Genomic DNA, 14490 nt, shown 5'->3' with positions numbered 1-14490 from the left:
GGTTTACGTATATATGACCTTCGCTACCATCTCTCTGTCGTTCTCTCCATCTTTCCTCCTTGATTTCCCATAACTACCCCGAAAAAGACAGTTGGAGAGAGAGTCCCAAAGAGCTAAAAGGGGGGAAATTACGAATATGGACCAGTCCGTCTCTCCCCAGCGGTTCAAATATGCGTGCACCGAATGCCAAAGGAGGAAACAAAAAGTAGGCCACGAGTCAAGACGCCCAGCAGTTTTGGATACAATGTATACATGTATTGACCTCTTCTGCCATCTAGTGCAACAAAATCTTCCCTTGTGTACACTGCAAGTCTCGAGGAGTCCAACGCAATTGCATCTTCAAAGAAAAGCCATCAAAACCAGCTAATCCACCACCACAAGCGAGTGGTGCTACTACCAGCAAGACAACCGCTGGAGTCGGAGCTTCCAAGAAACGGTATCGCGGCAGCAGCGAAGACTCCAGTTCCGACAATGACTCTGACGCAGACACTGGTAATGGAGGACTCGATTCCGTCGTACAGAATGGCGTCCCTGTGGACTCGGACAACCCAGGTCCCCTCGTATTTGAGCAATCCAGTGGCCAACTTACGCAGCTTTCTTCCGGTACACAGGTAGGACCCCTTGTCGAATCATCAGATATACTAGTGGAAGGAAATCCATACTTATGCGTAAATTCTCCTTTCCAGACGAGACAACCCCGACCTCGACGCAACAAGCAGTACCACCTTTCAGCCGCGGCCTGTACCGAACTGCGCTCTGCACTCGCCATTATCCCAGAAGACCGGAATCACGTAGGTATGTCTGCTCTCAGGTTTGACTGATTTTCTCTTTCCATCTCGGACTTATGCTACAAGGTTTTCTTTCGACTGACCAGACGCTGCGATTGCTCATTCATAGATGCCCTCATACTGAGCTTTTTCCAAAACGTAAACCCGCACTATGGCATGATTCATAAAACCGATTTTGGCAGAGAGTACAATCGTTGGTGGAAAAAAAGGTCCAAAAATAAACCACTGCCAGTTCCATGGACATGTTTGTTACTGATGATGTGCGCGTGCGCCTGTCAGCATTTACCTGTTGACATACAGAAGAAACTCGAGAAAATGCTCGGTAATGATTGCCAGGAGTGTACCGAGTCTTTTCATTATGCAGCGCGCTATCTCTACAGCGCCATGCCTACCGGTCATTACCATAAGAACAATGTATTGTGGCTCTTGCATTCGACGTACTGGTACAAAGCCGAGGCCATGTTCGTTGAGGCCTGTCACATGTTCTATACAGCCGTTCGTGAAGCCCAAGAACTCGGTATGCTGTTTCCATAGCTGAAGTATTCCACCGTGCTGATAGCCGCTGACCTTGTCTTTGTCTTCGACTCATAATAGGATTCGATACGGAACGAGATGCAAATGACGTACCCAACTTCGAGCTCGAAATACGGCGGAGAGCTTGGTGCGTAATCGACTCGTGGGACTGGTGAGTTGTTCGCAGACGTCTCTCTCGCTTTAGAAGCGTAGTACGTGCAATTGAGACGTTGTAACTGACGTATTTCCCAGGCAGATAGCGTCCGGATTATCTCGAGATACTATGGTTGATCACAGCATGTGTAATGCGAAACGCCCATCATTAACATTGGAACCGGACGGAGAGTTCTCTCCTTTGATGCACATGAACATGCAGTCAGATCTAATCCACAGACTGGCCGGCCGCTTCCCTTGCCCGGCCCAAATCAAGACACGCAGCGAGGTCATGGAATACAAAGGCATGATTGATGAGTGGATGAGAAATTTCCCTCCAATCTTTGCATTGACAAACCCAGACACGTCAAACGACAAGAAGCAGGCCTGGATCGAGTACCATCGCCACTACAACTACACCATGGGATACATGATGGTCCTGAATCCATTTCGGCCGCACATGGCGCTGCCATACACCGACGAGTCTTCTGCGGAAGAGCTCGAGCTCCGTAGGACTGCGGTTGATTTGACCCTGCTGATAGTGCAAGTCCTGGACAACTGGCTAAAATTTCTCACTTTTCGGGACGGACGGTTTCATTTCATCATCTTTTCTCTTGTTGACGCCGCGACTGTGATGAGCAACATGGTGCTCAACGACAAAGCCCAGACGCTTCCTCGCCGAGACGATGTTTACCGTGCTATCAAGACTACTCTGGTGCTCCAGAGGAAGCTCTACTTCTTGTCTGGCTCTGCCAAACTAGGGTTCAGAATTGTTCAGAGAATCGTTCGGCACCTTTTTCGCTCGACACCGACGGAATACTTGGAATTACTGGAGAATGGTGGTCATGATGATACAAATAATGACAACGCGCAGCCGACTATATCCGCCGCACCAGATCAAGCCTCTAGTGGTGCGCTGATGAATGTTCAATACATTGATCCCGAAGCTCCTGTGAGCCCTGGATTGTGGGATCTATCGGTCACTGAGGTCCCTGCCTCGGCATCCGACGCTGGAACTGGATCACAACTTGCTACTTATGCTGATTATGGAACATCTAGTCACAATAGTGATGCGGCCGCGGTGCCTGACGGACATACGGGTTACATGAATCCACATTTGATCTCCAAAGACCAGGCAAATACGTCTTCCCAAGATACTTTAGCTATACCCGCGACATTTGGCTCTGCTGAACCCACGGCATCTACTACTGATACCCAGCCTGTACCCGTGGATTACCCATCATCGGCATCTCTACCTTCGGTGTCATCTGCATCTCCCAGCTATGTTACGGCTTTGACCCCCGAAAGTAATACAAGTACAGCCACTCCTGTTGAATCTAGGTTATCCGGGCACACCCCCGTTTCACCGTCAGACTATATTTCCGCCGCATCTCCAAATGTCGTTGCGGCCCCGTCTTTAGGGCCCATTACATCTGCGTCTCCGAACTATATTGCGACGACGCCCGTTTACTTTGGGCCTGTTCCAGCTGGTCAAGTCTTGGATGCGCCGCTGAGCAATATTGCCGATGCTTCTTTGCCCTTGGGCAATACTGTTCATGGGTCTTTGCCGTGGAATAATACTGTTAATGCGTCTCTGCCGTTGACCAACATGGCTGGTGCGCCTTTGAACGGTGCCCTAGATTATTCTACATTCTATGCTGCAGGCGCGTCTCCGGCTTATGATGCTTCCATGCCAGCCTATGTTGACCCTGCATTCCTCTCGACACTTAGCCCATCTGCAGCTTCTGAGTACATCGTGGCTGCCTCTATGTCCCATATCGGGCCCATCACCGGATTAACACCTCCATCTTTTTCCTCAATGATTCCGAATACCACCACTTACGACACTTCCACGCCACACCTTCCTTGGCCTGATTATAGTGATGCAGGACCTTATACCACACCAAAGTCTCATGAAGCTTCTATAGGGTATGACATTGCCGCGCCATTTAATACGCCCTCAAATTATGTTACTCCCGCCCCATACAGCTCTCCGGAAGGCCATGCAAGCACTGAACACAGTTTGAATCCTCCGGCAGGATACGACACGCCTTCCTCTGTTATCTTTAATACCACTAATACCACTTCTGATATTTACACATCACCTTCGGAGGGCTATGCGTCTCCGGAGGATCACGGTGCGCCAGGAGATATTACCAGTTCAACCGTCGCTGGAACCGCTCTACTTTACTCGGAGGAGGATTATAATGTCCATACGGTTTCCACGGTATATGAGACTCCAGAGTCTTATCACACTGCACCATCTTCTGCCACACCTGAAAGTAACTCTAAATCTCCCGATGTCCAGCCTCTTTGAACTTGTACATATTGACGGGACACATAAGCATGCCCTACGGGTCGATTTATCCTGACACGGGCTACATTGGCGTTATATCATCGTTTATATCACCATTTTAGATCGTTTTTCTGCATTGTTTTTGGGCGACATCTTGAGATTGACAGATACAAGTCTGGATATGTACATTTCTTTTGTCATAGTGAGCTCGGCTGGGCCTGGGAGGAAATTGGATGCTTTTTGTACACTGCCTTAATAACCCAGATGATCTGACTGCATACATACATACCTTACCTAGCAATAGCATATAGAATGCCAATGACATACACGTGTCTCCCTCCAATATGAGTCCTGTGCTTCATATGTCCAGCACATACTTGAACCCACTTCCACCCCGTCCTGTGTAATTGAAACTGAAGTAAACGCCGTCAGCCTCAATCTCCCCGCGTCAAACCGGAGCATCTTTCCCTTTGCGTATCGTGTTAAGGAGCAAGGGCAAAAGTCCCTGTTCTGCGAAACAGCACTGAGCGAAAGTGGCCTGTTTGCCTCTCTGCCCCACCAAATCCATGGATCTTTTGTGATCTTCATGGTTAATCCTCGGAGCTGGCAATCCTAGCCGGCCCGGAGTGAAAATTTCGGGACAATTTCATGTGTGAGCTGCTCTTTGCATTGCATAGCCGTGCGCAACCGCCGTCTGCAGAGGTCCAGTGACAATTGGAGCTTGGAGCACAGCTTATCAAGGTTGAGTTGGGTGTCAATAAGAAAGCAAAAGCACGGACAGAAACGCAAAAACCACCGCCGGAGCACATCATAGCGTCCATCATTCCCATTCCAAGTTCCAGTATACAACTGAAACAACCCCCCCTCTATAGACACCCGACAGCAGCACCTACAGCAACAGCATGGGGTGGCTGCAGCCTCTCCGGGCCGCCCAAAGGTCCCCCCGCCACTCACTGATGCTGCGGCCGACCCCGCCATTCAACCTGGAGGGGCTCAACAGGTCCAGGTCCAGGAGCTCCTCGGGCTGGTGTGTCGCCTGCCGTGCTTCTGCTTCTGCTGCTTCATCTTCCTCCTCTCCTCATTCTTCTTATACGCCGTCACCGCCTTCTCTTCGCAAAAGGCCACTCTCTACTTCTCTTTCATTCTCCAGCTCTTCTTCATTCTCCTCACTTTCTTCTTCTCCCCATTCCTTCATTTCCCCTCCCTCAGCATCCGTTTCTTCTTCTCTCCTCTCTTCTCCTCTCTCACCGTCGTCGTTGTCGTCGTTCCTACGCCTTCGTCTTGCTCGACGCCCTCCTGTTGCTCCGACTCCATCGTCTGCTCGCTTCTGCTCCGCCATGTGTCGATCCAGAGCTGGTCTCGAGGGTTCGGCCTCGGCCGCCGTCCAGGGCCGCGAGCTGCTGCCCGCTAACGTGATCCCTCGTCACTACCACCTGACTGTCGAGCCCGACTTTGAGAAGCTGACGTACAACGGCTCTGTCGTCATCGACCTTGACGTGGCCGAGACCTCCAACTCCATCTCCCTCCACACTCTCGAGTTGGACATCCATGGCGCTAAGCTCTCTTCTGGTGGCCAGGCTGTTAGGTGAGAAATCTGTCCTTTTGCCATTGCGCAACTCCATTCGTTACAAAGACAATCGGACGTGCTAACAGTTACGCGTGCCGTCTCAACAGTGCCACGCCTGCCATCACCTACGATGAAGCTACCCAAGTGACCAAGTTCGACCTTGGCGGCTCCCACACCCTCACCAAGGACACCAAGGTGCAGCTGGAAATCGAATTCACCGGCCAGCTCAACGACAAGATGGCGGGCTTCTACCGCTCTACATACAAGAGGCCAGATGGTACCGAGGGTATCTTGGCCAGCACCCAGATGGAGCCCACCGACGCCCGCAGAGCATTCCCCTGCTTTGACGAGCCGGCTCTCAAGGCCAAGTTCACCGTCACGCTCGTTGCTGACAAGAACTTGACCTGCTTGAGCAACATGGACGTTGCCTCCGAAACTGAATTCCAGTCCAAGATTACCGGTGGAACCAGAAAGGCTGTTCACTTCAACCCCTCACCTCTCATGTCCACCTATCTCGTCGCCTTCGTTGTCGGCGAGCTCAACTACATTGAGTCGCGAGACTTCCGAGTCCCCGTCCGAGTCTATGCTCCTCCCGGCCAGGATATCGAGCACGGACGCTTCTCCGTCGACCTCGCCGCCAAGACTCTTGCTTTCTACGAAAAGGCCTTCGGTGTCGACTTCCCCCTGCCCAAGATGGATCAAGTCGCCATTCCCGACTTTGCTCAGGGAGCCATGGAGAACTGGGGTCTGGTCACTTATCGAGTTGTCGATTTAATGCTGGACGAGAAGGCGAGCGGCGCCGCCACCAAGCAGCGCGTGGCTGAGGTTGTTCAGCACGAGCTGGCACACCAGTGGTTCGGTAACTTGGTCACCATGGACTGGTGGGAGGGCCTCTGGCTCAACGAAGGCTTCGCTACCTGGGCTTCGTGGTATTCCTGCAACATCTTTTACCCGGAGTGGCGCGTTTGGCAAACATATGTCACAGACGATTTGCAGTCTGCCCTGTCGCTCGACTCCCTCCGAAGCAGCCACCCGATTGAGGTGCCTGTCAAGCGTGCTGACGAGATCAACCAAATTTTCGATGCCATTTCCTACTCCAAGGGATCCTGTGTGCTCCGTATGATCTCCACATACCTTGGAGAGGACAAGTTCTTGGAGGGTGTCCGCAAGTACTTGAACAAGTACGCCTATGGAAACACTCAGACCAGCGACCTATGGGACTCGTTGGCTGAGGTTAGCGGCAAGCCTGTCCACGAAGTCATGACTGCTTGGACCAAGAAGGTCGGATACCCAGTCCTCACTGTCACCGAGAAGGAAGGCGAGAGCTCTATTCATGTTAAGCAGAACCGCTTCCTCCGTACCGGCGACGTGAAGCCTGAGGAAGACACCACCCTCTACCCTGTCTTTTTGGGCCTCAAGACCAAGGATGGTGTTGATGAGACCATTGCTTTGAAGGAGCGAGAGCAAGAATTCAAGCTGCCCAGCACCGACTTTTTCAAGCTCAATGCCAACCACACTGGAATCTACCGAACACTCTACTCGCCTAGCCGCTTGGAGAAGCTGGGCAAGGCCGCAAAGGAAGGTCTTTTGTCCACGGAGGACAGGACCGGCATGATTGCAGATGCTGCCGCGCTCTCCAGCTCCGGTTACGGAAAGACGTCTGGCGTCCTTAACCTTCTCAAGGGATTTGACGCTGAGACGGAGTTTGTCGTGTGGAACGAGATCATTTCTCGAATTGGATCGATTCAAGCTGCCTGGTTATTTGAAGACCAAGCTGTTCGAGACGGTGTCCGGGCATTCTTGAGAGAGATTGTCAGCTCAAAGGCCCATGAGCTTGGATGGGAGTTTTCCGACTCGGACGGTCATGTTGAGCAGCAGTTCAAGGCTACACTCTTTGGCAGCGCTGGCTTGAGCGGCGACGAGAAAATTATTTCAGCCTCCAAGGAAATGTTTGCCAAGTTCATGGCTGGCGATAAGTCGGCGATTCACCCCAACATTCGCAAGAGCGTCTTTGCAATTGCCCTCAAGTTTGGCGGCAAGGAAGAAGTAAGTTTTTGATCTCACCCTCCCCGAGTAGTAAGGAGATCTGCATAGACATGGAGCTGACACTGTGCGCGCGTAGTATGACCAGATCATTGGGCTGTACCATTCCTCGACCAACAGCGATGAGCGCAACACCTGTCTCCGATCTCTGGGCCGAGCCAAGGACCCCGAGCTTATCAAGAGGACCCTGGCCCTGTTGTTGAACGGCGAGGTCAAGGACCAAGACATTTACATGCCTGCTGCCGGCCTGCGCACCCACCCCGAGGGTATCGAAGCCCTGTTTACTTGGATGACGGAGAACTGGGAGGAGCTCTACAAGCGACACCCGCCTACCCTGCCTATGCTCAGCTCTATGGTGTCGCTGCTGACATCCGGCTTCACCAAGCCAGAGCAGCTGGCCCGTGTTGAGAAATTCTTTAGCGGCAAAAACAACAACGGCTACGACCAGTCGCTTGCACAGAGCAAGGACGCTATCCGATCCAAGATTTCCTGGTTGGAGAGAGACCGCCAGGACGTGGCAGATTGGGTCAAGACCAATGGATATTCGAAGTAGGTAGGCTCACTCCTATTTGAATGGATATACGGCAATGGAAATAAATGAAATAAAAAGAGAACGGGAAAAAGAGAATTTTGGCCGGTCTTTGAGCATATGATACCAGTTTACCATTGCTAATACACCCTGATGAAGATATATGTTATCGTATAAGTTGTGACGTGCTGTCTGCATAAAAACTAAACCTGCTCGTCTGAGCAACTGTGTACATGCCTGCGTCCGAAGTATATAAAACAACTAAAGCATAAACCTACGCAATACCTGGCTGCTCAAAATGCAATCATTCCTTCAACGTGACGTTTGGAAGAAGCCACCAGCACACGCCCCCTCCGACAATCAAGGCGGTAACAATTGGCTGCAGAACCTGAACACCAGCACTAGTTGCAATGAGGCCGGTGAATGAGGGAAAGATGGCGGCACCAGCTTGTGCTAGGACAAATATGAGGCCTAATTCACATCAACTGTAAGTAGCCACTCTCACGTCTTGTCCATATAGGTACTTAAGAGGAGAAAAGAAGAAGAGAACCTACCTAGTCCCGTAGACTGAACCTTTCTCGGGATAATCTTGGCCGACACCCGCATGCCCGTGGCAAAGTAAGGGCCGAAGAAGAAGCCCATGAGGGCGTAGGCGGTGGCGCTGGCGACGAGGTTGGGGAGCAGCCAGAAGAGCAGCTGGAGGACGAGGGTGGCGATGCTGTAGCAGAGGATCATGCGCTGCTCGCCGAAGCGGAATGTTGGCTCGGCGAGGAGGGTGCGGCCGAGGACGACGCCGGCCCAGAAGCCGGTGGGGACGTAGCCGACTTGGGATAGTTGGCCGTGGCGGTGTTGGGTGAGGTATTCGACTACCCAGCCTGTTTTTGGTTGTGTTTGTGTTAGTTGATGTGTTGTGTAGATTGGCATGGTGGGAGGAGAGATAAGTTGAGTTGAGTTGAGTGAGAGGAGCAAGACTCATACCTCCTGAGGTGGACCAGGCACCCGACTGGAAAAAGTAAAAGGCACTCATGAGCCAGACGTTCTTCAGTTTAAGAAGTTGTCCTACTTCCTCCAATGCCTCCTTGTTGCGTCTCTCTTCACGCTGTGCCTCTGCGGACTGTGATTTCATCAGGAAGAGGGTATCCCTAAAGGCCAGGGCAACCGCAATCAGATTCAAAGCAGAAGTCCCGAGTGTAACGTAATACACCGTTCTCCATCCATTTACACGGTCTTCTTCAGCAGTAGCAATAGCCGTCGAGATGAGCGGCCCGACGAGGCCCCCAAGCGCATACATGGCGTGGATGAAGCTCAGCCAGCGATGCGAATCCCGTACAGCGCTGACGTACGTGTTGGAGTGCGTGTCCTGGAATGCCATGCCCAGGGCCTGGAAGAAGAAGGTGGAGAAGAAGAGGGAGTAAGGGGCCCATGGACGGAGGCATTGGGCAAAGACTTGGAAGATTGCGCCGATGAAGAGGAGCTTGCCGAGGTGGAGGTGGGCTGCGAGGAAGGGGTTTGTGAGGGCTGCGAGGAGCCATCCTGCGAAGATGGCGGCGTATCTGATGGTGATTTGTTTTTAGATACGAGTTTGTATAAAAGATGGTTGAAGGGGAGATGATTGGAATTGGAGTGGACTTACATGATGGCGATGTGACCTGTGCCAATGGAAAACGCGTCGAGAATGTGCGGCACCAATGGGCCGAGAGTTGCTGAATCCAGACCGGCGCAGAAGAATGAGTATCCAGAGACTAGGATCTTGAAGATGGGCAGAGGGGGTTGAGACTCGGATGTCTCTCCTCCTGTTTCTGGATCTGCGACGGCATTGGAAGATTGTCTGGGCTGAGCTTCGTGGACGATGGTTTCTAGCTCGATGGGAGCTGAGGAAGAGGATTGCGGCGGGTCTACGGTTACGGTGACTGTTTTGGTGCTGGACATTTTGACTGTAATCGATGCAATTGATGTTGAAAAAAGAATGTTTTTGATGAAACTCAATTCAATTCATCACATCTCAATTCATCCGCCGGCGTGAGACTCATTCACGCAGATACGACTGATACGGTTTGATCCTTGATTGATGCATATCCCCGCTTATAGGCACCCTCCGTGGCTCACCTGCGGCTTCGGTGGCGGCCGGCCGAAGCGGATCCCGGAGCGGCTCTTGTGTGTCATTAGTTCAGTGAGTTTTATGCTTTTGACTCATTTTTTTTTTCTTTTTAGTAGGACCTTTCTGGAGTATAAAGAGCTGGGAGATGTCGCTCTTCTTTGGAGAGATTTCCAAAACTTAAAAAAGGTTTCGCAGATTGGCGACTCCATTGTGCTACTACTGCTATTGCCCGTTGTTAATTTGTTCTACCCTCTATTTATCAGATATCTTTTCTATATACATATAATCCTCTTCAATCCGTCCTCTAGTTGCTCTGGTACGTGGAGCTCTTTTTCTCTTTGTTTTTTTTTTTTTTTTCTCTTTTTGTTTCGTTGAGTTTTCGCACTTTTATCCAAAGCTTGTTTTTAGCTGTTGTCTTACGTCAACCATATGCCTCAGAAATGTCGTCAGCCGTTCATAGTTGTAATTGTATCAAATAAACATTGATTGACGCCAATTCTTTAGAAAGAAGGAAGAAAGAAAACCACTATCCCTCACCTTTTCAGCCGTAAAATAAAAGGCTGTGGTGATTGGGCCATTTCCCTCCTCCCAAAATGTGTTCTCATCACAGACAAGAGAGTGACAGAGAAAATACCCCTCAGCCGCCCGAGACTCCTCAAGATGGCGTGCTTCCAAGAGATATTCCTCACCGCACCACCTTTTACGACTCAGTCGTTGAGCGGCAAATGTCCCAGGCTGATGCCAAGCTGTTCTATCAGCGAAGCCAGCTAGACGGCTCCGGTGCCGCGGACGCTGTGTCATCCTCGTATAATGACCCCGTCGCGGCTCTGGCATCAAGCGGCGGCCTCGAATATGAGGGCGACGCTGCACTGTCCGAGTCTTTCGGCAAGGCTTCTGTGTCTGGGCTTGACAGCGCTAGACTTGCAGCTGAGGCCAGCAGGGGAATCTCCAATATCAACTTCCTTGACCCTCAGCCACAGGTGACGGCAGAGCTGAGCTCCATTTCCAAGAGCATTCAAGACATTATCGCGCTGAGACAAAAATACATGGCCCTGTCGCTGCAGCGATATGGCGATGATCCTAGAAATGGCGCCGACTGGCAGATTTATCCCCCGGGAGACAAGCCTGGAGATAGCTTCGACATGGAGCATGTCCTGCCATTGCCTTCAAAGGACGACGGCATGACGTTCAAGCTGAGCGATGCTGGTGTCTATGAGGTCTTTGAGGGTGCCGATTCCGAAACACCCGCCTTCCACATCCCAACTATCAGGCAGTTTTACATGGACCTCGACAGCATCCTTACCGCCTCGTCAGATGGGCCTAGCAAGAGCTTCGCCTTCCGCCGCCTCCAATACCTCGAAGGCAAATTCAACCTGTACGCGCTTCTAAACGAGTATCAGGAAACTGCCGACAGCAAAAAGGTGCCTCACAGAGACTTTTACAACGTCCGAAAAGTAGACACTCACGTGCACCACTCGGCGTCCATGAACCAGAAGCACTTGCTGCGCTTTATCAAGAGTAGGATGAAGAAGAACCCTGATGAGGTTGTCTTGTTCCGTGATGGGAAGCACTTGACGCTTGCCGAGGTGTTTGCTAGTATTAATCTTACGGCATATGACTTGAGTATTGACACGCTTGATATGCACGTATGTTATCCACGACCTGTTAAATGACGACGTTGTGGGCTGACTTACAACAGGCCCACGTGGACTCTTTCCACCGATTTGACAAGTTCAACCTGAAGTACAATCCCGTTGGAGAATCTCGACTCCGAGAGATCTTCTTGAAGACGGACAACCTGATCAAGGGCCGCTATCTAGCCGAGCTCACCAAGGAAGTCATTTCCGATCTCGAAGCCAGCAAGTACCAAATGGCCGAATGGCGTCTATCCATCTATGGTAAATCACTGGATGAATGGGACAAACTTGCAGCCTGGGTCGTCGATAATAAGCTGTTTTCGCAAAATGTTCGGTGGCTCATCCAGATTCCTCGGCTATATGATGTTTACAAGGACAATGGCTTAATGGAGTCGTTTGATCAAGTCGTCACCAACGTCTTCCAGCCCCTGTTCGAAGTCACAAAGGACCCCTCCAGCCACCCTAAGCTGCACATTTTCCTGCAGCGTGTCGTCGGTCTCGACAGCGTCGACGACGAGAGTAAGATTGAGAGGCGCCTGTACAGGAAGTTCCCCGTTCCAAAGGAGTGGAACACGAAGCAAAACCCGCCGTACAACTACTGGATCTACTATCTCTTCGCAAACATGGCTTCCCTCAACTCGTGGCGTAAGAAGCGTGGCTTCAACACTCTTATCCTGCGGCCTCACTGCGCTGAAGCTGGAGACCCGGAGCATTTGGCTGTCGCGACGCTTTGTTGCCACAGTATCAGCCACGGAGTATTGCTCCGAAAGGTCCCTTTGTTGCAGTATGTATTTTACCTCGAACAGATTGGAGTGGCCATGTCGCCATTGAGCAACAACGCCTTGTTCCTATCGTACGACCGCAATCCGTTCCCTCAATACTTCAAACGAGGTCTCAACGTGTCCCTCTCAACCGACGACCCTCTGCAGTTTGCATACACAAAGGAGCCTCTGATGGAGGAATACGCTGTTGCCGCGCAAATCTACAAGCTTAGCCCGGCAGATATGTGCGAGCTGGCCAAGAACTCGGTCAAGCAGAGCGGCTACGAGGCGGCTGTTAAGGCTCAGTGGCTGGGACCTTGCTTTGACAAGCCTGGCAGAGAAGGAAATACCATGGCCAAGACGAATGTTCCCGACCGCAGAGAGGAGTTTAGGTATTCTACCTTGTTGACGGAGCGAGAAGTGTAAGTGTCTTTTTTCTTCTCTTATTGTGTGTTATAAGAATGTGTTACTGATCAGATGTGTTAAATGGCTGCTGTACAGACTTAGCCGATACGCTGCATTTGATCCAAATGCTGAGAAGAAGAGCATCAGCGGCGAGTTGGCCTCGAAATCGTCAATGGGAAACATTCCCTCCTCTGGCGCGACAGAAGCTGCATCAAGCATCACGAGTCCAACATCAGAAGTATTGTCTCTTCGAAAGGCGCCCAGTTCAGCTGCGGATGTGCACATATCTGGGAATGATCCGATGATATTCCCGGGAATTCTGAGTCGGGATACTAGTCGCCGCAACCTGACCAAGTTTGATAGCTGGGGAATTCAGTCAACTGAGCTTCCCAGCCCGGGGACTGATTGAAGTGCATCTACGATTTCTTTGGGGAATGGGATCCGGTTCTAAGGTCTTTTAAAATGCGTTTTGCCATGTTACATACATAAAATATTCGAGGCCTAGTACTAAACGTACTTTTGCTTCCCGTGACGGGTTAATATGAGCGCGGCTCAACACGCGCCAGGTAGATGAAATACAAAAACAAAGGCGCTTCTGGGCTTAATATTTATCTTCTACTATATCTACTTAATCTCAATATTCATTTTTATTTATCTAGAATAGCCATATGAAGCGCCCATAAGCTAATTTCACGAAGAAAAAAAAGGTGATCCGGTGAACAAATAAACAAAACATCACTAGCTCCTCATTCACCCTTGAACGTCTTGCCAAATAGAACAACCTGAAGCTGATCATAGATTGACAAGGCGCCAGCTCCAGCAACACCTCGAAGAATGTTTGCTCCAGCGCCATTAAAGAGAGCTCGCACCCCATTCTTCGCAATAATTTGCCTTGCCGCATCAAACGAGCTTTTATACTTGACTGCCTCTCCCGAAGTCATCATCATGCGCCGGCGGATAGTGTCTAACGGATAAGCAGCGATGCCTGCCACTGTGGTGACAAAGTATCCCAGACAAAACGAAGCCAGAAAGTTGTTCTCAAGAGCCCCAATGAGAACAAGCGGCTTGAAGGAGTCGTACATGCCAAAGTAAAGACCTCGGTAAACGACGGCGCCAAACACCGAGGGAAAGAAGCCGCGGTAAAGGCCGACGATGCCGTCTGATGCTAATGTTTTTCGGTATACGTCGATGAATCCATTAAACTGGCGCGGTCCGCCTTTCTTTGCGTCATTCGCCAACCGAGTCCGCGTATAGTCGAGAGAATAGACAAAAAGCTGGCCAGTCGCTCCGGCAGCGCCTCCGGAAGCCAAATTTCCCACCATCCACATGGCATAACCGTCACGATCTTTCTTATAGCCAAACATCTTCTTGAACTTGTCGCGAAAGGCAAAGTTGAGAGCCTGTGTGGGGAAATATCGAATCACATTCGCCGTGTTGCCGCGCCATAGGCTAATAAAGCCCTCGTCAGCTATCGTGCGCTTGAAGCATTCGCCTATGCCATTATATCTGCGGTCCAGGCGGCCGGCTTTGATCATCTCATCTTGGTTCTGGATGAGGAGCTTGACTCGCTCGATGGGAGCGGCAGCGGTCTTGGAGACGGCGGCAGAGACACCTCCCATGAGGAAATCGGCCATGAAGGGCGGCATGCCCAGAACCTTGTCAGATGGTTGTGCCGAATGAGCCATTGTGATTGTTGTAAA

General features: G+C 51.0%; 5 protein-coding genes across 5 annotated transcripts; 3 read left to right on the top strand and 2 right to left on the bottom strand.

Moving 5' to 3' along the window:
• Positions 1–136: 136 nt before the first annotated feature.
• On the top strand, positions 137–2265 carry M431DRAFT_49175 (hypothetical protein; the record flags this gene model as incomplete). The annotated part of the gene is made up of 6 exons (XM_024916930.1): positions 137–205; positions 279–533; positions 687–795; positions 898–1305; positions 1383–1473; positions 1554–2265. Coding segments are annotated over 6 exons (1644 nt in total), but the record flags the coding sequence as incomplete, so codon positions are not given.
• A 2822-nt stretch (positions 2266–5087) lies between these two features.
• On the top strand, positions 5088–7913 carry M431DRAFT_86613 (hypothetical protein; the record flags this gene model as incomplete). Its single annotated transcript, XM_024923703.1, has 3 exons — positions 5088–5335; positions 5425–7363; positions 7440–7913. 3 exons carry the CDS (start codon positions 5088–5090, stop codon positions 7911–7913), a joined length of 2661 nt encoding a protein of 886 aa, XP_024773334.1.
• Positions 7914–8193: 280 nt separating this feature from the next.
• M431DRAFT_116971 (hypothetical protein) lies at positions 8194–9834 on the bottom strand (the record flags this gene model as incomplete). Its single annotated transcript, XM_024911984.1, has 4 exons — positions 9523–9834; positions 8868–9442; positions 8444–8764; positions 8194–8360 (listed from the first exon to the last, which is right to left on the bottom strand). Exons 1-4 carry the CDS (start codon positions 9816–9818, stop codon positions 8194–8196), a joined length of 1359 nt encoding a protein of 452 aa, XP_024773333.1. The 5' UTR covers positions 9819–9834.
• A 351-nt stretch (positions 9835–10185) lies between these two features.
• M431DRAFT_144261 (hypothetical protein) lies at positions 10186–13467 on the top strand. The gene is made up of 4 exons (XM_024912673.1): positions 10186–10303; positions 10492–11633; positions 11687–12807; positions 12887–13467. Exons 2-4 carry the CDS (start codon positions 10581–10583, stop codon positions 13197–13199), a joined length of 2487 nt encoding a protein of 828 aa, XP_024773332.1. The 5' UTR covers positions 10186–10303; positions 10492–10580; the 3' UTR covers positions 13200–13467.
• A 69-nt stretch (positions 13468–13536) lies between these two features.
• On the bottom strand, positions 13537–14475 carry M431DRAFT_88000 (hypothetical protein; the record flags this gene model as incomplete). Its single annotated transcript, XM_024923859.1, has 1 exon — positions 13537–14475. The coding sequence occupies one exon, from the start codon at positions 14473–14475 to the stop codon at positions 13537–13539; it is 939 nt and encodes a 312-aa protein (XP_024773331.1).
• Positions 14476–14490: the final 15 nt, after the last annotated feature.

This window comes from Trichoderma harzianum, assembly GCF_003025095.1.
Source record: "Trichoderma harzianum CBS 226.95 unplaced genomic scaffold M431scaffold_7, whole genome shotgun sequence".
NCBI classification, from domain to species: Eukaryota; Fungi; Ascomycota; class Sordariomycetes; order Hypocreales; family Hypocreaceae; genus Trichoderma; species Trichoderma harzianum.
Note: the sequence above shows the minus strand (reverse complement) of the source record. Positions and strands in the feature narration are given on the sequence as shown.